The 23,567-nt window shown below is 29.7% G+C and overlaps 1 protein-coding gene across 1 annotated transcript in view; it reads left to right on the top strand.

Moving 5' to 3' along the window:
- LOC132753462 (cilia- and flagella-associated protein 43-like) overlaps positions 1 to 23,076 on the top strand; it is a 48,365-nt gene extending 25,289 nt beyond the window's left edge. Inside the window, exons 27-47 of the mRNA XM_060743944.1 lie at positions 2,210 to 2,260; positions 3,083 to 3,127; positions 4,370 to 4,436; positions 5,059 to 5,073; positions 8,222 to 8,251; positions 10,632 to 10,723; positions 11,710 to 11,916; positions 12,378 to 12,548; positions 12,990 to 13,118; positions 13,503 to 13,622; positions 14,181 to 14,288; positions 14,747 to 14,922; positions 17,395 to 17,614; positions 18,057 to 18,169; positions 18,961 to 19,120; positions 19,737 to 19,810; positions 20,217 to 20,307; positions 20,535 to 20,615; positions 21,247 to 21,265; positions 21,321 to 21,416; positions 21,686 to 23,076. Of these exons, the coding sequence (XP_060599927.1) occupies positions 2,210 to 2,260; positions 3,083 to 3,127; positions 4,370 to 4,436; positions 5,059 to 5,073; positions 8,222 to 8,251; positions 10,632 to 10,723; positions 11,710 to 11,916; positions 12,378 to 12,548; positions 12,990 to 13,118; positions 13,503 to 13,622; positions 14,181 to 14,288; positions 14,747 to 14,922; positions 17,395 to 17,614; positions 18,057 to 18,169; positions 18,961 to 19,120; positions 19,737 to 19,810; positions 20,217 to 20,307; positions 20,535 to 20,615; positions 21,247 to 21,265; positions 21,321 to 21,416; positions 21,686 to 21,855 (2,235 nt within the window). The 3' untranslated portion in view covers positions 21,856 to 23,076. The remainder of the gene's footprint in view (positions 1 to 2,209; positions 2,261 to 3,082; positions 3,128 to 4,369; positions 4,437 to 5,058; positions 5,074 to 8,221; positions 8,252 to 10,631; positions 10,724 to 11,709; positions 11,917 to 12,377; positions 12,549 to 12,989; positions 13,119 to 13,502; positions 13,623 to 14,180; positions 14,289 to 14,746; positions 14,923 to 17,394; positions 17,615 to 18,056; positions 18,170 to 18,960; positions 19,121 to 19,736; positions 19,811 to 20,216; positions 20,308 to 20,534; positions 20,616 to 21,246; positions 21,266 to 21,320; positions 21,417 to 21,685) is intronic.
- Positions 23,077 to 23,567: the final 491 nt, after the last annotated feature.

The following is a 23,567-nucleotide window of genomic DNA, read 5'->3' on the forward strand; positions in this document are numbered from 1 at the left end:
ATACAGCATTGTAACACTGCGACCATTTAAACAATTGGGCTTCAAAGCAGTGCTTATCAAACATTCTTTTCTTTACTTCTGCTTTTATAAACTCACAATAGAGCTTCAAAGAAACTTTTAAGAAGGAAAAAATATATATGTTTTAATAGGAATTATTCTAAACCTTCAAATATTCAATTGTTTTGATCTCTTCTCTTTTCAATGCAAGGATGGAATTTACTTTAATATTGCTCTACTGAGAACATTGCAGTGTTATTTATTTATTTTTTTGTGTGAAATGTTTTTATGAAAATGTATATTAGGAAATATAATGATAATTAAATGTTACACTATTCAGATATCACTATTGTAATTTCCACTTTTAAAACCATTTGCTCTCACAGATTCAGCTCAATTAGTATGCTAGTAGAGAACAGGTTGTCTTATCATTTTTAGTTTCTTCTCATACTTCATCAGTACTTAGTACTGTACTTACATTCTTTATTTTCTCAGTACTGATTCAATTTTTGTGTTTCTGGACAGATAAACATTATTTTAAAATTAAACAACAACAACCATAAATTCAGGACAGATAAACATTATTTTAAAATTAAACAACAACAACCATAAATTCAATCAATGTTCAAGCCTAGATCATAAGATAAAATGCATCTTCTTTTATTTTTATTTTTAATAATTACTGATAGTATTTTTTCACTGTGAAATTTAAAACTTTGTAATATTATATTGTAAGTAAATGGTGTTAGGATTGCAACTCTAGTTTCTTTTTGAAATAAGATTAGGGCCAGGAATTATATTCAAATATTCGAAACACTGCCGAATATTCGAACATTGAAAAACGAATACGAATATTCGAAAAAAAAAAATTTTTTTGTATTACTTTCAAATTTCAATTAAGATCGTAAATTAAACCATTGACCTTTACTTGACCAGGTGTTAACACGTTTGTATGACGCGTGTCAACGATTATCGCCAATTAACTGTGAAAACTTTGGGGTGTAGTTGATCAAAAGGGCACCCGTTTCACAGTTTGCAATTTACCTGTTTAACAGAATATAATGTAATTATTTCCGATTTTAATTATCCTATTTACTGTTTTCTGTGCAATAATCTTTCAGGTTAATCAGTAATTGTCTTAAATTTTGTGAAGACAAAAAAAAAATGGACACTTTATGAAAGCTACGCTCCTTTCGCAGCTCACTGAATACACTCACGTTACTTAAAGTGAGCGATAGTGCAACATTCGACTGATGCGCATGAGAGTATATGAAAGCATGGTCAGTGTCTATATTCTGTCAAAATTCCGTAGGAATTAGACACCGTGTGATATTTACTGCGTTAAAGCTAAATTTATCTGAAGAATATTTTAAACCTTATCAAAAATTATATATGAATAAAAAAAATATATTGAATTCAAGTTAAGTTTCAATATAAATTATGTGTTTTTGGGGCTTAGAAGCTACGGTGATTCATATTACTGTCAATCAAGTCACGTGAAATACCTCCCGTTAATAAGACAAATGATCAGCAGCCGGATTAACTGAACAAAAGACAATCAAATTATAAATTTATTTCAAAAGTAAACATTTATGTCGATTTACAATATATAAAATAAAAAACTTTTACGTAGTAATATAGGTATTTTTAATCGTCGATTATTCCAAGCATATTAAAGTAGTATAGTATTCAACATAATCAATTTCGGATACGTATACGTCAAAGAAAAATATTGGAACAAATTTTGTAAAAACGAATATTCGAATATATTCGAATATGGAAAACGAATATTCGACCATCAAATTCCTTATTCGTTCCCAGCCCTAAATAAGATACATAGTAGTGATATATAGTCAGTCACATCTTGTCTTATCTGATATAGTCCAAAAGGTGTTTTGTTTCAAACAAAAAAGTTCATATAACCAATCAAAACAGTTCATATAACCAAACAAAAAAGTTCATATAAGTAAACAGTATCAAAATTGCTTGGTTATAATTTTTATTTCACTGTTGCTGATTTGTCACATGCTGAATGCCTGCTTGTATTCAACCAATCATATTAATTGATTCAAATTTGAATTGTAATAGTGTATCAGCATTGTACATGTATATAGGTTTTTTGTGTTTGCTTTATATAACAATGTTTCAGTAGATTATAAGTGGTTTAGTGCCTAGCTTGTTTAATGTGTGGCTTATACTAATATCTTTATAGGCAAGAAAAGAGCACATAGAGACTTCAACAAAGCCAGCTATCACCACAGCGGTATGTATCACACTATTTTGTAAAACCCCTTCCCAGAAAATGGACTTGTCTAATCTAATAAACAATCAAACTGAATAATGATATTTGAGAGACTATCTGTCATTATGGAATAAATTTCTAAAATTCTATTTACCCCCCCCCCCCCCCAAAAAAAACAAAACAAAACCTTTTACCAGGTCTCTAAAGACAGACCTGACTGCAATGTTAAGATGGAACTTTGATAATGACAAATTGTTATAGATATTCATATAATATTATAGATTTTTTTTTTGTTATAAGCTTTACATGCAGCTTTTCAATCTAAGAAAGTTGGCAGAGAAATATGGTTGGGATAAAAAAGTAAGAAAACAGAAAAACTTATGAAGTTGGTAACAACATCCCCATGAAGAGTCATTTTCACATTGTTTTCCCCAAGTTTAGAGTTGATTTTCAATAGTATTTCAGTCATATTGTAAATACGTGAGGACCGCTATCTTAAAAAAAATTGATTGATTATGTACAAGTACTTGCCTATTTCTTTGTCCACACGTAACACATCACCCTTCCATCATTATCCATTCACCTAGTATTCTTCCAAATCGCAAAGCATTGTATTTATTTCTTTTCGATAAAAAATAGTTCTATATATTGAACTGCTATATGATCCCATAAAGCCTATTCTTCTTTATAGGTTTGGCCAAAGGCAGTGGTCATTGTGAATTTGCTAAAAAAAAAAACTTCCTGAAACTTAAGTAGAATAAATCTTATTTTTTCGTAGTTTTTTTCCACTACAAAACTAAATTATAATTCAAGCTGAAGATCATGTAATATTTTCTGTTTTAGATGTTTTTAAGTATTTTACAACAGAAAAGATATGGATATGGTTTAGTAAGATTCCTGATCATTTTTAAATGTTCCTTACAGTTAACAAGTTAAATTTCTTATATCCATTTTTGATATTTATATACAATTGTTCAGTTGACATGTTAAATCTTTTATATTTTCATGTTTAATTCTTTCTTAAGTCACTTTCATTGTTTACCATTGTTTAGAACAGTTGACTATCTTGTTAAATTTTCAAAAAAATGCATGTTTAGTTGCTTCTAACTTCCATTTAAATATTATTTTAGGTGAATTGAATTGGCTCGATGTTGCTTAAATATCTTAGTGTGTATTATAGAATAATAGGTCGGGATTTTATATGAGATTTTGAAAAAGTATAAATTCAAATTATTTTCAATATTTCTTATTATTCTTAAATTACCTGAAATATTTTGGCCAGTTTTGTCATTTGTGATATTGATATACAGGTAATAAATACATTGATATTGTTGTTATTTTTCCTGCCTGTTTTCTCAGTGTTCCCCCACATTTATTGGTGGGCCCACTATGAGTTGGGCAGTATCCAGTGTTTGCACGGTAAATTGTAACTCTGGTTGTACAATCTGTTGTAACCATAGCAATTTTTTTAAAGACCATTTTTTCATCCAATACAATTTCTTTGTGTTGTGATTGTAAGTGTAAATGTATACATTTCTTGCATTTGTCCTTGAAAATTACATTTCAATATTTCATGATTATGTGATTATTATTGCAAATGGTGAATTAATTGATTAAAACTTTATCAATCTAAATTTAAATTGTAGTATTTAATTTTGTTATTTAGAAATTGATTAATTTGTACAATGTATGTCGTAGACAGTTTTTAAATGCATCTTGTTGATATACAGATACATATAAGATAAGTGTGTCAGGTATGGTAAAAAATTATTGCCTTGATGTTCATTTTTTCTTAAATCTAATGTGATGTGACACGTTTCTTTGCAATTATTTTGTAATTTGAAAAACAAACAAAATATCTCAACAATTCTAAAATCAGTTCAATTCTGAAAAAGCTCAGATTTTTACTTTGAGATAATGTGACAGTCATAAATTAAACCAACTTTCATATTATCCTAGATCTGTTGTAGATTATCTTGATAATGAATGGTTTTCACTGTTTAGGATAATGAACTTGTATTGATTCTTTCTGATGATATGACAATTGCATGTATATATACTCGGCTTTCATATTATCCTTTAACATTTGTAATAGATAATATTAATAATTGAATGGTTTTCACTGTGTAGGATGATGAACTCAATGAGGGTGAAGATGATGACGGGAGGGAACAACCGTCCAGTACCGGAAGTCTTGGTAGGTGTTACTATTTATAGACATTTATTACTACGGACTTAATATTGTTGTGTTCCAATACTCCGCTATTTCACTATTCAGTTATTGTGTGTGAAAAATATATACATATATATTATAATTTAAAGTTGTTGTTTGGGATATACATTGCTGTATGCACTGAGATCTATCTCAATTTCACGAGCAAGGTCTTAGTGATTTCTATGAACATAATTTGATAAATATATGCTAGAGTCTTTGTTATATTTCTTGAATTTTCTTGCATTAAAGATTTATGACCTTAAGAAACAAATTCTGCTTACAGTTTAAAATACCTTTTTACATAAATTTGAAGATGCTTCTTTCTCAATTTTTAAAAATAATGAGTTTGTCAGTTAACATACAAAACAGAACATCTTTCAAAGTTTTATCTATTAATTCATCCATGGTTCTAGTTAAATTTGATCATTTTAATGCATTGTTCATTCATAACATGCATGAGTCTTAATATAATTCTTTAAACTGAAAATTTAATGATAAAGGAATGAGGGTTAATGCCCTTTTTTACAAAGCCCCAAGGCTTATCAGTATGTACATATTATGTCGTCATAGATATATATTTAAACAAATGTGATTATTTTTAAAGTTGCGGACACTATAGGTAAAGGAAGAACTTACTTTTTTTATTTACTTTTTGACAATTACAGTTAGCCACCAAACCCAGTTTTAATATAAAAACTCGTTTCTCACATAACGAAAAATTCTACGTGAACTTTTTTTTAACACAGTTCATATTACTCACAATCTTGTATATAAAAGTATCCCTTTTTCTGTTCATCTTGGGCAAATTTTTATTCTAATTTAAAATTTAACCAGGTAGAGTTAAAAAAAACAGTCAAGAAATTATAATGGCTTATTCAAGGACCTACACTGAGGTCTAAAAGCGTAAAATTTTAATTTCAAACCTAGATCAGTTGGGTCACTTAAAACAAAAAATTTGCAAAAGACAATTAAGAAATATGTCCAGAAATAAATTGCAATGCTTTTCAAGATTGGCGTATTTTTCACAATTAGAATAATAATTCTAGAAAATTGGGTAAAGCTAATGATATAAAATTTTTGCAAACAATTTATTAGACCTACATCACATTGAACATTGATAAAAAAATTCCAGTCCCATCGATCATGTCAAAAAACCTCAGTGGGGTCCCTTTTTATTGCTTTTGGTAAGATTTTCTAGAATGGGGGTAAAGTATTGAGAGTAAAAGAAGTATCATTGAAGAACCATGATTATTTTGAAATTAACTACAAAATTTATGTGTCTCAGAATGTAGGAAAAGGATACTTTAGAATATATATTTTTATATAATACAGTCTTTCTGCATGAATAAGATATTCATTTTGATCATTGATTTATAACATTAACCAACATTTAGGGTCTTTGTCATTCAAAGTGTATGATATTTTAATACAAATACCTGAACTGTTAACTTAAATACACCTCATCATTCTCTACATTACTTTCTATATACATGTACATTTCTCATTTTCTTAAATACGAATAATCATTGATACTTTTACTGTCCTCTTCATTATTATATTCATTCTACATTAATTACTATGAATTGAAATAGGCTCAAAATGTTTGTTTTTTATAAAATGTGGTAGAATAAATTTTGATTTTTTCCTCTTCAAGGCATACTTTCTGCCTTGAAGTGGGTTGTAAATTGGAGATGAAAATAAAGAGTAAACTCAGGGGAAAAGAAGTTTAGCTTTGGGGTGGAAGCAAGAGTTAATTGATGGGAAGTATACTAGGGGTCTGGGGAGAGTATATTTAAGTAAAAATAAAATCAAGAGTAAATTAAGCTAAAAGTACATTGAATGGAGAGACATATCAAGTGGGTGGGGGTGGGGGGGTCTATTCAGAAAACTAGAGTATATTTAGAGAAAAGTATAGGGAGGGGTAAAGATAGAATATGCTGAGGGGGAAAAGTACAAGAAACAAAAGTAAATAGAGGGAACAATTTTATTACGGTATTATTATTAAAGGAAATAAAGTATATACATGTATGTGGCTTAGAAACAAACATTATTGGAGCCTATTGATATTATAATCCTTTATCTAATGCTATAATAGACATATAGATTTTGTTTAATTCACAAGAAAAAATTTGCAGTTAATATTCATAATATCTCAAGAATTTTTGTCGAACACTCTTCACTGTATTTTGAAATTATTTCAGTCACAAACAACTAAAATTACCATGTTGATTTTCTTGAATGCCAGGACCACCATATTAAAGTGATAATGATTGTTATATGCTTTTTTATTTTATTTTAATAGGCAGCATGTACAACATATATATTGCCGGTATATAGTTATAACACAGGTCGTTTCTGTGAACCATTGTTGTTCTTTTTTTTGTTCTTTTCATTTTGCTACTTTTGTCCTTTATCAATAATTTAAATTATTTCATAGTTTTCACTGAAATTGCTTTTGGGTCAAAATCTGGTATTATTATAAGATATATATAACCTTTAACCTTCTGAATTTGTGTAAAAGGATTGCCCAGCTTTTCATTTGGAACAGTCCAGTCAAAGTTAAAGGGGTTTCACTATCAAAAATTAAAAATTGAGCTATCAACAGGGCTGGCGTTCACAATTGCTCTTAAAGTCAAAATCTCAAATCTTGTTGAGAAAAAGTTAACTTGAGATTTTTCTCAAGAGAGACTGAATCTCGGCCAATTTTAAGGTAATCTTAAGTTGACATTTGTCACAGTTTGAGAATGTAAATGAAAGCTGGGCCTGATCAGGTCACACTGCTTGGATGTGCAAGCTGGCTTGGATCTATACTGCTGGCAAAGGCTTAACACTTTTTATTCCAGCAGGTTAAGTGTAAGCATTTCATTGTTTGAAATTTATTTTCATGCTTTTATAATTTTGACATTGTCAAATATTATCATATTTTGTTATACAAATATATATACTTATATTCTTATATTCTTATCTAGGCAATATGGTTTATTCTATATTTTATCATGCTGTAGTAAAGGCTAAAGAAAAAAAAACAAATGGAATAATTTACAGAAAAAAAAAACACTAACCTAATTGATTAAATACATCAGCTATGAACATAGGCAATAATATTTTGTTCAACTTGAACTTGTTTGCAGGGTAATTTAGGGCTGTACACAACATGATAACATGATTGTGCATGTTACTCAGATTTCTCCTATATATATTTTATTTCATTTTTTGTTCAAGTGTGAAGCGTATTTTTATTGATACAGTATGTTTTATTATTCTATATCTATTATTAACATCCAGTCATTGCTTTTAAATTGTACTATGTGACCATCCAATATATTCCCATATTGGATGCTGTAGCAACCCAATATGATTATCCTGTATTGGACAGTGAAGAAAATTTGGTCTTTTCCGTGTAACATTGATGATAATGATAAAAGCCAATAACTACAAAGGTATTCAAATGAATTATACTAAAAGCGTTGCAAGCATCTTCTGTCAAACCTTATCAATACTAAGTTGCATTTCCTTAATATAATTTGGATATAGAATAAACAGGTTATTAAACATTAAACAAGTACAATTCAGAAATATATTTGACACTCATACACAGCTTTAGAAATTCATATTAGACTAGCTTGGTGGCTCGTCCAATATGGTTTCTCCAGCTGTGTAATTGTCCAAATATATTCCTGTATTGTACAGAAAAATGTTCAATATCTTATTATTATAACAATAAACAGACATTTATTTTGTTTTGCTTTTTCACTTTTTATACACAGGATACAATATATCAGTGACAGATATTTTGGGTAATGAGAGAGAAGTTTTCATATTTTCATATATTATATATTATATATATATCTCCTCTCACAAACCCAGGGACAGTATGGTGATGGCTTCAGTATATACTCTATCCAAGCTTTCTCCAACAACTCTATTTTCATCTGATAGATTTATACATTGTTAGATTTATACTTATTTTTTTTTACTGCAAGCATGTTTCATTGCAATATACTTTATATATATATATTTTAATCCAATATTGAAGAAAGATGAAGATCATTTTAATTGAATTCTCCTGAAACCCCAAAAAGTCATAAAAGGACAGGCCTGACAGTGATGGATTGATGTTGAAATGAAGCATCTGTCTGCAGTAGCTATAAGAAAAGATTTACATTATATTTTCCTAGTTATCTCCTGTTATGTACCAACTGGTATTTTTTTGCCCTGGGTGAAGGGAGACAAGCATACTTAGGACTTTCAGCTCCCACTGTCAGTGGAATGGACCCAATTATCAGGAAAGAGACATGAAATTCTATTCTAGACATGTGATATGTAGGGTTTTTCTGGATTCCACTCTAGGGATTTAGACATATCCATTGTAATAGGGTGGGATTTAGATAATAAAAAAGAAAAATAATGACAAATTTCCAATAGTCAGCCTGACAAGACAAGCCTATATGGGACAAAATATTGATATACTTTTAAATTATTCTTTTCATTCAGATGCAAAAGAAAACACTGTGCTTTATCAAAGTTACAGTAAAACTGTTGTTTTGCTGTTCTATGTTTCAAGAATAAATGAATGTATTAATCATTATTTTTGGAATGAAATCCAAAAATTGTAAAAGTTTCAGACAAAATTTTTCTCTTTTGTCACTGAAAAATTTTTTTTCTTGATTTTATTGTAGATTGAATATATATGATTGTTATACATATAAATTGCTAAGAATGCACACGAAAGAACAATTTCTTTATGATATGCATATTAATTTGTAATGACCTGCACATTTCTTTGAAATTTCATAGGTTATAAAGTGCATGTTTATTTTTAAGATATGTTTTTTAGATATAAATCCCCATTGATTAAGGTGCTCCATCCATCTACATAAGTGTTATTTTTTTACTATTCTTACGTAAATAAGCATTTGTATGACTTTGATTTAGAAACACTGCTCTTAGTCATGCAAATGCTTACAATGAATTTACATGAACACCACTAAATTTGTGTGATGCTCTTGCCCTGTTTGATATGTGTTTTGGAACAGTTTATTGGTTATCTTAGGGATTTCAATATCAAATTGCTGAACTAAACATCAAACTATCAAACTATACTTAGTCATGTCAGACAGCATGGATGTGCTTTACTTGCACTTTACTGGTGGCTTTAACTAAGAGAATCTTTCATTTGGTTTTTTTAAAAGGAAAACCCAACCATAGGGTGACTGGTTCGGTTGGATACAGGTCTTAGAGACTTTCCAGCACAGCTATTTATAGTAACTTTTATAGATTATTTACTATCTTGGTAGCATTCAAAAATGTGTTACATATTATGGTGAATATAAATGAACAAATTTATGATAATAGATGGAAGGTGCACCTTAATGCTTACCTTAATATAGTGCATGAAATTGCAGTCTTATATTTCATCTTATTTCAAACAGTTATGTTGTATGACTAACAGCTTCAATATTTCATTTAGATCTAACATTTAGGTGACATGATATAGTAGAATTATTATACTCAAGAAAACTAAAATCTTAGAGGAAGTTTGACTTTGAAGTTCTCTGTAAGGGATGATAGATCTTTTTGCATGTTCATTTTAACTTCCATTAGTCGGATACATATTTTTACAATGGACAAATGATAAAAAAGTTGACACAATATTTATAGAAGAATTCCATAAAATGGTTGAAAAGAAGAGATTAATTTTCTTCAAGTTTTATTTACAAAACATTTTTTTTAGAGGTATACTAGATTCCCTATCCCCCAGAGGTATCCCTTTGTTAGCAATCTTTGTCAGTACGCCCCAAAATGTAATTAAAAAAGATGTCTTTTAAACAGTTGCATAGTTACTTTACATACAAGTTATATCACTTCTCAAACAAGTATTTACTGGGTTTTTGAGTCAAAATTTTGTTACAAGCATATTTAGTTTAAATACATGTGATTTTTTTTTTTAAAAAACCCATAGATGTGATTAGTTAGAATACTTATAAATGTATATGCATTTTAGCTTCAGAGATTTAGTCTAAATAAAAATACAAAAAGAAAATTAGCAATGCATTTAATCAGCTATTTTAGCAGCATATTCCTACATATTCAGATATTTCATTATACATTTGAAATTTTTACTGCTGTATAACCATTTTTAGACTGAAATATATTATCTATTTCCTTATATAACAGGTGCCCAGTATGGTGGTGGGAACGAATTGTTCTACAGTCAATTTGAACTCCACTCTAGAGAACAGAAAGTCAACCAGATCATCTTATTAGAGGTAAGAATAGTTCTTTCTTGCTTTTGCTCCAATAATTTGTAAACTTGATCTTCCCTTCAGAACATGTGGTGGGGTAGTTGGGGTGAAAAAAGTGGGAGAAATGAGTCATGTTTTTATCTCCTGTTTTGTCTGTGCTTTGCCTAGAGCCTACAGGGCAGGGTCTTTACTGGGGTCTAAGTAAAACTCATTATTCATACTGGACCAGTGGAGATAAGGAAGGGGTGATATGAATTGATTGACCAGTTTATCATATTTTCCTTGAATTTTCCTCAGTTTTGAATTTGTTCAGTGTGGACATTTTTACTCTTGGTCATAATCAACACTTTAAATACGAATTATTTAAAAAAAAATGTGGCTAACTGACTAAATAATTATGCTTTTTCAAATGAGTCATCATTTAAGGCTTACAGTAGGCTTGAATCCTGGCAGGAATCTTGAATTCTTTTTAGTACATTTAAAGCAATCCACACATGAAGTTAACTTGTAGATTGTTGCAGTTTCGAATTCTGCCAGGGTCTATTTGAGGAAGCTATTCAGCTAACTTATGGAACGTTGTTGGTTCTACTAAAGTGACTGCTAATGCCTTAAATAATGCACAGAAGGGCAGCTGGGGTCTTCAGTGGTTCTACCCAGGTGCCTGCCAATGCATGAAATATGCACGACTTGGTACTTGAAATTCTAACAACAGGAAAGCTAGAAAGTTTGCTATTGTACCAATGCAAATGTGACTAAATACCTCCCCTTTACCAATAGCAACAAGTAAATGGATAAAAACATGGATTTACCATAACCATTGTAGACAATACATTCTGATTGTGATTTAATGATTCAAGTATAAAAAGGTGTTCTCAAAACATTCCCAATAATGTTCTTGAAATTCCAGTTAATGTCAAAACTGTTTTAGCAATTTATTATTATAAAATGAAAATTATAAGTGAATTGTTCAGTGTTGTGCATGTAATTTTGATTAATATCTCTGTCTACAGGATGCCATTTATCGTATCAAACAAGTGTTTAACAAAGACTTTGATGAACTCTTCATAAAGAAAGAACAAGAAATAGGTAAAATCAAGGAGAAAAACAAGCGAATAAGGAAAATAATTGCTGACCTTGACTTTGCTGAAGAGGTCATAGAGCCAAGTATGGGTGTGGCTGAGAAACCAGAAACTTTGTTGACAGTTGAGGATGATGAGGTAATGTCATATTTAAATTAGGAAGGTCAAAGACAGGTCATATGTAATATGATGTTCTAAATAAATATTATCATGTTATATTATAGTTGAAAAAATATGATTTTATGTGACCTAAATTGTTATGATATTTTGAAAAGATTGATGAAAAAATGACAAGCTAATAAAGCTCTTTTAAATCTTTTTTTTCTTAAATGAAGAATGTGTGGGAAAAAAAGACAAGAAAAACTTCTTAGCAATAAAGTTGATTTCTCTACCAGATTGGGCTAATGTACAAAGTCCCTTTATATAAAATAAAGTATGTTGTTACTCTGGCATCAAACTCAATGTTAATATTAGTTAATACTGGACGCTGTACTCAACTTCACAGATAAATGTTCCAAATTTTAAGACCATTTTACATTTATGATTCATTAAATAATGTTTTTTATTTCATTCAAATGTACATTCTTATCTATTGTCAGGTAAAAGTGGAGAGATATTACACACCAGAGCAAAGGAAGGTGATGGAGAAGAAACAGAAGGAGGAAGAAGAGAGACGTGCACGAGAACGTGGTGATAATGCTCGTGAACGTGCTCTCAACCAGATGATGGGTGGGGTACTTGAGATAAAAAAAGAAGATGAACTGAAGAAAGTAGGTTGAAAGCAAATATAATAATAAATTTCGTTACTCTCTAAATCATTTATGACACTGACAGCGTTTTATTACTTGTAGATCCAGATATCTTATTTTGTGCTGTGTTGCTTTACTTATTTTACAATTTCAGTTTCAACATTTATTTACATGGTACATTAACAGTCCTGTGCACCTGAGTGATGGCTTATGGTATTGATTTTTGAAACCATTCATTTTTAATTATAAAGGAAAAGAAATTACATGTCTTTAGTAAAGCTGTTTGCCAAAATGTTGTGACAAAAAACACATGAATAAAAATATTTTGAAGTTCAGTCGATACATTTGGCAAATTTTTAAAAGAGGATTTTATCTTGATGAAAGATTACAATGTACATCATAGGGTACTATATACTCAAATATTAAAGATATTTTATCTACATATTTTTTATATACTTTCAGGATATTCCAAAGCCAGCATTTATGACACAGAAAGATGAAAATGACTGGAGTGAGGATGAGCAGAAACTTGCTAAGGAGTTTGAGAAAAGAGTGAAGGAACTCCAAGAGGAAAGAGAAAAATACAGAAAGGTATTTACAGTATTCCAGCTCATTAATTTTGTTGTTTTTACAATTCTTATTTCTAGACCAAGGTCCCTTGGTTTTAATGCTCATATCTGGGTTTATAGTGTTTTACAGTCATTTCATATACACATATATACATGCATATGTAAACAGTGAGCATATATTTGACTAAGTTGTAAATTTTCACACTCTTTACTATACATGTATATAGTTTTTATCAAGATGCATGGGTTAATGGCAATGAACTTCAGATCATCTATCTTCACAGTTTTACATTTTAATTTTAATTTGTTGCTAATTGTTTCTAAGATTTCAGATGAAAGCATTCAAATTGTTGGGGGCTGTTTGTTCCCAAGATTATTTTAACTGATTACCATCTCTTGATTTCAGCAACTGGAGACTGAATTAAGAAAGAATCAGGGTTTGATCCAGGAAGGTATGGCAACATTTGATGACATGATGAACACAGTGTTCATGAAGAAAATCAAGGTCATGATGGTCATTTACCAGGTTTGTACCTCATTTATCTTGTATATTATGGTGCATTTTTACATGTGGCTAATGTCTTTTGTATAAAGGTTTGACTATTTGCTTGTCTTGTGACCTGTTTTATGCTAAGAGCAATAATCAAAGCATTATCTTAATATTTTCAAAAGTGCCCTGTGTTGGAGTTTATTTTAATGGTTAGAGGTTCCTGTTTTTTGAAGATTGATAAAATGCATCCATTGTCTTAATGTTGGCAAGAAAATGGTAAACAAAATATTTATTGTATGTTCCTAGCAAAGGTAGACATTGCATGAAGAACTTTAGGGAAACATTAAAAGCTTAATTTCAACTTTTATTAAGGCTATAAATACATGTATATATGTGGAAAATTATCCTACTCATATCTTATACACATTCACCCCCAATCACACAAAAAAAAAAAAAATTAAATAGAAAACCCACTGTTACATTTTTTTGAAACATGTAACATTTGTTATTGACTATAACATTTTGTTCCATTTTAATCTTTAGCTACTTTTGATTTGAGTTTAGCACTTCACAAGCTATTTTTGTGTTTATTAGGAGGAGCTGAAGATCCTGAGATTAAGATACTCTCTACTAGTGGAGGAAGAATTGGGGACGAGAGAGTCAGAGCTGAATCGTCTGATGGAACACAAGAAACATCTCAAGGTTTGTTACTTTTATTTTATCCTATAAATGAGCCGCGTCACGACAAAACCAACATAATGGGTTTGCAACCAGCATGAATCCAGACCAGCCTGCGCATTCGCGCAGTCTGATCAGGATCCATGCTGTTCGCTTACAGACCCTATAACAAGAAGAGAAACTGACAGCAAACAGCATGGATCCTGATCAGACTGCGCGAAAGTGCAGGCTGGTCTGGATCCATGCTGGTTGCAAACCAATTATGTTGGTTTTGTCGTGACGCGGCTCATCATAGAGTATTTCCTTCAGAGACACATAAGTATATTCACTATTAGATTGGAAGCATTGTTGCCAATCAGTGATCATTTTAAAACCTTATAATTACATTTATATAAACACTTTTTAACAGCACAATTTTTTTTTTAGAATTTATATTTGATTAATTTTAAGAATGTAATTAACCAGTACATTTCCTTTACCAGAGTCTGGCATCTCAAGCTGTAATAGACACACGTAAGAATGTGGATAACTATCGTGAACAGTATGATATCCTGTTGGCTGAAGATAAGGTAATGGACAAGGCATTTAAACGAGAGTTTAACGATGTGTCCGCAGTCCAACAAGATCAACTTTACAGATTGTTCAAGAGAAGACCAAGGTAATTGTAATGTTACTTGTATTATGTTTGTAAAGCTGGTGGTAAGAGGCATAATAAATGTTTTTGTTTCTATTATCTTTAATAGAAAGACTATGATAATGTTTATAAAATCCATAGAGGAGAGATAGCCTAGTGGTTATTGTGCTTGCCTCACAATCTAGGATTATGGTGCTTGCCTCACAATCAACCATTTCAGGGGTCATGACCATGTTTCCTTGTCTAACACCAGTACTGGCTAGTTCTAGGAAGTTAATTCTATAAATTCTACAATATTCAGTGATTTCAATGATTGCTGGCTTTTTTAGAAAGCATTGTGTCCTTTTAACAGAGTGCTAAAGAGAGTTGCTGTTTTTTTTACAGGAAGACAGTTGTTTTTTTTTTTACAGGAAAATGTGCAGATCATTTATAGTTGAACAATATTATTGATATCAAGCATAGTTTAGTTGATGATTTGCATGCTAACATTGTATAGAAACAATTTTTACATTGATATCGAATATTAAACCAAATTAGATTGATATTACCTATATATATATATTACAACATACATATCCAATATTCACACATGATATAAAATCTTGTAGGCGTATGATGTTGGAGAGATTCCATGGATTATCGGCATTTTCCGTTTTTGATTTACGTACTAATCCATTTTTAAGGTACAACTATTGTCTACATGTTGTCCACACAGACACTGTGCATTTTTACATTATGATTTATTCTTTTAATGAGAATAAGAAAGGCATGACTACAGTTTCTTTTGCACAGTATTTGTTGTTATGAAAAATTATTTGAGATTGACATTATATAGATTATTTACCTTGAAAATTTATCACAAGCTTTACATACAAGTTACAATACAGGTTTGAATTGAATAAAGTGATTGTATTTTTAACTAGTCCAAAAAAAATTTATATGAACTTCAACAGTTTTGTATATCAAATACTTTGTTGATTTATTTACAATAAAATGTAATCTAATGCAACTTAACATTTTGTTGAACTTTTTTATACAAATTGATATTTCCTTTAATGATTTTAATTGATGCAATGTAGTATAAATAGCACAGACAGAAAACTGTGCTTTCCTTTCTGTTGGTATATTTTTTAGCATTACTTAGGTTACTAACCTTTAGGACTTGAAGACTAGCTAATTAATCATAGATGAAAAAAAAATTATATAAAGGTATAATAATTATATAAAGGTATAATAATTCTAAAAGTCTTCTTTTTTTTTGTTCATACAAGTTTATGACTAAGAAATATTCATAATTATGTTGGTAATAACTTTATATGTACATGATTTGACTGAGTTAAGACTGTATTTATTTAGGCATCAGATTCTAGCCAAACTGTCGGCAACGTCAATGTATTCATTTTTTCATCCAAAAGAAAGGGACAGGTATAAACATTGTACTTAGTGTATGTGTCTATTTCAGCTTTTATTATACAATATTTATGTTTTATCATAACAAACAAACTGTTAGAGCACTTTATTTGATGTAAAAATCAAAGCCTCTTGTTTTGTGTCTTTTTTTATCAAAATTAAATATTTCCGAATGTAGGTTTAAAGTTTGATAGCTTTTGGTGTTTTTTGGTTGTTTTTTTTTACCAAAAATTGATGCTACATGTGTATGAAATGAGTTATAAGTTAAGAAAGCTTGCAGGTCTTTACATTTACATGCATTTTTTATAGTAATTGATAGCTTTTTTGATGATTTTTTTCTCAGATGTAATTTTTACCATGGAATTTTATGAGTGACAAAAATATCATTTATATATAAACTATGTTTTCTTCTGAAGGACATATATGTGAATAGATTGTATTGTAATGTAATTCAGTATTACTAATGCTTTACTATGCAAAGACATGCTTTATGTGACATTATTCATATTGTTTCTGTCAGTAATGTGATATTTTTTTAAAAATCCTGGAAACTTTATTCTCTTCATCAACAATAACAACTAAATAAATAGAACAGAAGAAAAAAGGTATTTTTAAATTTTGGAAAAGAGCTAGACATTTTATTGAAGCATAATAATCATTATAAGTGACTTGGATGTTTTTCAAACTTATTCTGTATATAAACAATAAATCTAAATACTGGTAAATACAAGATAATTTTATCGCTCAAGAAAAAAACCATTGTTAGATTTTGGAAATTAGGACATTTTTGTGAAACTTTATGTAAAAATTTTTCAATGATAAAATTATTTGCAATATAAAGAGTATTTTTTAAAAGATATTCTGTCTTAAAAGAAATCCTAGTTTTTATTTTAACTTTTTATACATGTATTCTTTTCTTTCTTATTTATTTATTTATATTTTTTTTTGCAGCATTAGTTTTGAGGAAACAAAAGGGAAACATTTGCAGTAAGATAGTTAAAATATGTAGAAGACCTACAGATTAAAATAAGGTTATTTAGTATGTTAACATAAACATAATTGGCAAAACATTGCTTACTTTTTCAGAGCTCTGAAAATTACACGAGCAGAAGGAGATGCTATATCACTGCCCAACCCATTTGCTGACCGTCCGTCCACGGCCAGACAGAATGCCCAATCTAAAGCTTACATGGACACTGCGATGGAGGATCTTGACAAACCAGTCAACTGTCCCGAGGGTGTGGAGCCACATGTCTGGGAGAGACTATGCATGTACAGACGTCAGAAAGTTGAAAATGAGAACTTGGTAACATAACTTTCTATAGTTTAACAAATTTAAATCCTATAGAATTGTATAAAATCCCATAATTTAAACATTAATATGTTCTTAAGAAAAACAATAATATGAATAGTTTCCATAAAATGCATAATTGGTGTAACATGCAAATAATGGCAGTGACAATACTTTCAATTAACATATTGCCAGGAGATGAAATTTAAAACTTCAGAAGATTGTCAGAAAGAGCGAAATTACATAATATAATTTGATGAAAAAAGGTGAAAAATTGGTTACCACAATTTCAATTAAGATTGGTTACCACAATGGTAGTTAAGATATTTGGTTACCTGATTTGTAGTTAAGATATTTGGTTACCACAATGGCAGTTAAGATATTCTGCTACGGCAATGGCAGTTAAGATATTTTGCTACCGCAATGGCAGTTAAGATATATTTATTTATTTTAATAGTTGAAGTTACGAGCCCATACATTGGCAGAAATGCAACAATTTCAACAGAAACGACAAGAAGAAGATGATCAGCTTAAAACTGACATTGATAGTATATCGGAGCAGTTAAATAAGTAAGTTATACGTACATGTTATAGCTTAAATTCCTTTCACTTTACATTAAATTTGATAGTCGTGCAGCTGAAACACTTATGGGGCTATTGGTAGATGTCTAAGAATTATAGTCAGCCATTATGACATTGAATGCTTTTTGTCCATGAAAATGTTTGATTGGATGTCTTATTTCAAGCATAATTTTTGAGCTGAAGAAGTCAGTATTGTACTAAAAGCTTTTGATTTTTACATTACTTCATGCATATACAACAGGACTAAGTTTTTGTATAATTTAATTCTACAATTATTGTATCTTATCGACATGGGTGTTTTAAACATACTATAAAATTAATTGAAATAACTGATCTTAGTCTTACTAGTAAGGCATTACATAAAAAGTCTAATATATGAGAGATACTGTCATTAAACTGTATAGAAAACATTTGTGCTGCGTCTCAACAAAACCAACATAGTGCGTTGTGACCAGCATAGATCCAGACCAGCCTGCGCATCCGTGCAGTCTGATCAGGATCCATGCTATTCGCTTATAGCTTCTCTACTTGTAAGAGGGTTGGTAAGCGAACAGCATGGATCCTGATCAGACTGCGTGGATGCGCAGGCTGGTCTGGATCCTTGCCGGTCGCAAACGTACTATGTTGGTTTTGTCACGACGTCGCTCATTTGCTTTTGATTGTTTCCATACCAATATCCAAAAAGTTATATACTGTAGTTGTCACTTAAGTCTTTACAACTAATAATTATGTTCATACATATTTGTATAAAGGTAACATTTAGAAATGCTATATTTCAGACTGCGAGAGGATAGGGCACGTTTTAACTTGAACCTTGAAGTACAGTTATTGTTGAAGCAAGGTCAGGTTGAGGTAGATGCAGGATCATTTATACATGACTATAAAGACAGTGCTCTCATTCATAGAAATGTTGTTGAAGACCTGAATGGCACAATCAAGGTATGTTATATCTAAACAAAACAAAAGTCAAAGTCAAATATTTTATTGGCAAAAACAAATACATGTTCATCGCCAAAAACAAAAAAAAACAAAAAAAATTTTGATATTATAATTAGGAGTTCAAGAATTGTATAAAAGGACAGTATGTATAATAAAAATTTCACAATTTTAAAGGCACATTATGCCACAGAAATCGATAGACTTTTAAGTCTTTAGAAAGGGCAAACATGTGTTTAATAATTTTTTAATAATGGACTTAGAGCAAGTTAGATATTAAACAACTTACGATAGTAGCGCTGAATTTGCAATAATGTGTCATTAAGGTTGAAAATGTAAATAAAGTAGTATTTTGACTTCCATACAAAATACTAAATCACTATAATTATACTTATTACTAAGGAACAAGAGGAGTAAAAGATAATTCATCTATATGGTCAAGGAGTCAATTTTTGGAAACTGTTATAAGATACTAAAAATAGAATGTTTTTTAGAAATAAAGTTGATTTTGAGAGTTTAATAGGCCTTTAAAATAATAAATTTCTAGAGTAGATACATGTAGTACCACTAATTGACAGTAATTAATAAAACAATCACAAATAATATGTTAATATTTCAGCAACTTGGCGAGAGTAAAATAGCAAGCATGGTAGAAAGTAAAGACTTCAGAAAGGGCATTATCCAGTTAGAATGGTAAGTACAAACTTTTAGATTTATCTGCAGATACGACTCTGTTAATTGCCATTTTCAAAATTAATTTTTTATTATTGTACTAGTTGTTTTAGAGTAGATGTTGAATTTTCTTCACCAGAATTTTAATCATCGTAATGGCTGTGCGATGCATTTTTTTCCAAAATTTATTTTTTATTATTGTACTAGTTATTTTAAAGTAGGTGTTGAATTTTCTTCACCAGAATTTTAATCATCGTAATGGCTTGGCAATGCATTTTTTTCTAAATTTACTAATTTTTTCTCATCCATTGATAATGAACTATTTTCAGCCTCGGTCACCTTCTAATCTGTCAGTCCTCAAAGTTAGACAATGCAGTTTTAAGGAATGTATAATTTTATAATATATCTACAATTATCATTGTTTCAGGGAGCATAAGAAAATGTTGATGGTGATTGAAGATTTACAAAACAAAATGAAAGATGTACAATTTATGAAAGTCACTCGTGAAATACAATTGGTAAGTTTATATCATTTGTGAGCCAAAGTGTTGAAATTTTTGTCATAAATTTCTTAAATTAGATTCTGATGAAGAATTGATAGAAATTGTACAGTTTATCTATGATTTACACAATAACATACTTTAGTACATTATTTCAAAGCTGTTAAAAATACATGTTTATGTTAAATGTATATTTTAGAGCTCTAAGAAATGAAAAGATACTAATGAATGATATCGTTTTACAGTTCCTGAACTCACCAGATTACGAAGGCAGGAAGTCGGAGGAAGTTGGAAAATTAGAACTTACAATTTTACAACAGAAAAAAGTAAGTATTTCATGTTCTTTGATACTTTTTTCTCTTTTATTTCTCAGCCCCTTACAGTTTAGTTGAATTTTTCATTTGAGCATAATTTCAGTCTTGTAACAACCAGTGTTTAGCCATCTCTTACATAGCAAGATAAAATTTTTTTAAACAAAATGTTGCTTAAATGTTTTACTAGTGCTATTGACTCTGACAAAATAGAAATACAGAACCATAAACTGCTAAATACAATAATGCGTTACTTGGTTCTGTTGAGCAGAACTTAACCAAAAAGTCTCTACTTTAGAATATATATTAAAATGATTTTGCTCAAATAAACATCACATGTTGGAGTCATTCGGAGTTTCTTCGTGGTATAGCACGATTATTTAAACTCGCAGACTGCCTCGTGAGTTATCTTTAAAACACAGTATATATTTCGTCCTAAAGTTCATAACATTAAATTTCTCGTAACCTTGTAATAAGCTAAATCTTGCCCTTAGGTGTTTACCTCTTGATTGTACTCAAATGTAGTAGCAAAATTATTGCGGTATATAAAGGTCACAAAGGGAATGCTTGTAATACATATCTTGAATAAACAATAATTTATAATACTTGTTAATAAATTTCTACCTTTTGTTTTTCTAAATCAAAGATTCACGAGAAGGACTTTAGATGAGAGAAAAGAAAACGCAATATAAAAAGACATTTGAAAACGGGGGGAACAAGTAAAGATGAAGGAGAATGATAATGAACAGTTGTTAAAGGAGCTGGAAGATCTTAATGTATCAGTACATGAGAGGAAACATATAGAACAAGTCAATGGTAAGAAATTTTTGAAATCTTACCCTCTTATTTTAAAAAACCTTAACCTACTGAATTTTGTAAGACTTGTCCAGTTTTCATTTTTGGAACTGTCCATTATCAAATTTAGATATTACGATGAAAATTTAAAGTTAGTCAGCCAACAATTTACAGCTTTTAGATTTAAGTTTATTTTACTACATTGTATGTACATGTATTTTGTGTCATGAAATTTTTTAGCTCTTAGTTTATCTTTGATTTACACTATTTTTACTTTACACCTCCAACAGCTGACCGTCGTGCTAACGCTGGAGCAGAGAAACGATACCAGGAGATTGTTCAGAGACGGAAACTTGTGGATTTGGCTAAAGCCCAGGCACAGGAAGTGGCAGTATTGCGCGCTGAAGTTGAACGTCTTCGTATGAGAACTTTCCCAGCTCTGGTACAAGTGGAACATTAGTGAAACAGACTAGATAATTTATCTGTGTAAACATTTAATGTGATAAATATAAAATTATTGTGATAAATATGAACAGTTTATTTATTGTAGTAAAAGAATTTACTTTTTTTGTTTGTTGAAAACTGATTTAAAGGAAATAAAAAGTGTCACTTTATAAACGTTGTCTATATAATATTGTAGCAAATATTTTTTTTTTAAAAATTCATATGGTAAAGTTATAATATGATTTTAGCCAGTGAGCTTTTGTTATGATAATTGAAAGTTGTTTCTCAAAAATGCAGTGTACTAGCAAAATTCAAATGTTTTGTATTATGCATGTCATGAAAGTTTGGTGAATTCAAAATTGACCATTGATTATTAGTTTAAAAAATTAATGTAATGTGTGATCAGTCAGTATATATCACGCCTGACAGCTTTATGTTAAAATGGTTGTTATGTGTCTGTATTTCAACAAGAAAGATGTGTTAAAATGTGTAAAAACCCTAAAAAGCTAGCATTTTTGTCTGTCTGTTATTAATTATAAAACATCTAATCATGAGCTTGTGCACAAGATTTTTATGTCACTTAAATTATTATGTAATAAAGTTGATCAAATGTAAAATTATAATAATTATGTATTGCATATCTAAGCTTTTTTTGTTAAATATTCTTTTCATAGCTGTTATCCCTTTATTGTGTAAATATCTATTAATATTTCCATTAGAAATTTACCCTCTAAAAAGTGAATTGATCTTTTACAGTATAATGTACTGGTACATTTATTTTGAATTTCATCTTGACTGAAACAAAATCATTGGATACCAACCTATATAGAAATGTGTAAATTATAAAGGAATGTGAAAATCATAAAGAAATGTGAAAATTATAAAGAAATGTGAAAGTTAAATAGAAATGTGAAAGTTAAATAGAAATGTAAAGGTTACAAAGAAATGTGAAAGTTACTAAAATTAAGATTTTGTCAAGGTTTAAACAAAATTTATTATGCATATAAAATGAGTAAGAAAACTGACTATAAATATTTATATTGTGAAAATGTTCCATCTTTTGTAAAATTAAAACATTTATGTACAATCTATTTTGTTATGACAAATATTATTTGTTTCAAAATGAGAACATGTATCTTTTATTTTTTTAGTTAATATCAGATTTTATCAAATTCACATATTTCTGACAGAAAACGTGTTATTATTGAAATAAAAATGAAAAATCATGAATACAGAATTTGTGTTGTTTTGTCTTTCATGCAGTGATGCTGAAATAATACGTATAGTAACTGACTTATGATATAGAATAGAGAAAAGCAGAATCCCTGTAGAAAGCCCAGCATGGCAAAATTGAAAATGTTGAAGTCATATCATTTTTTTAATCGGAAAGATATTAAGGTTTTGCACAGGGTCAAATAAAGCAAAGCATTGAATATTCTTTTTATCAGAGAGAACTATAGAAGCATTTAGCTTCTATTTATAGCTTGAGATGATTTGTATCATCTGACTGGAGCATGGATGATAGAATGCATGTACCACTGACATTCATGAATAGGCACCAGTACACGGGGCCTGCAACATTTTCAATCATACAATGTTGAGTGAAACCTTTATATATAAGTTTTCTTTCTTGCCATCTCAGTAAATTAAAATGCATGTCCATAGTGTTGAATGAAAAACAGCTACTTACAACTTTCTCTTCACATATCTTTACAATATATTTTATTA

The sequence above is a fragment of the Ruditapes philippinarum genome, unplaced genomic scaffold (genome assembly GCF_026571515.1).
Source record: "Ruditapes philippinarum isolate M1 unplaced genomic scaffold, ASM2657151v2 ctg4252_1_1_1_1, whole genome shotgun sequence".
Lineage (NCBI taxonomy): Eukaryota > Metazoa > Mollusca > Bivalvia > Venerida > Veneridae > Ruditapes > Ruditapes philippinarum.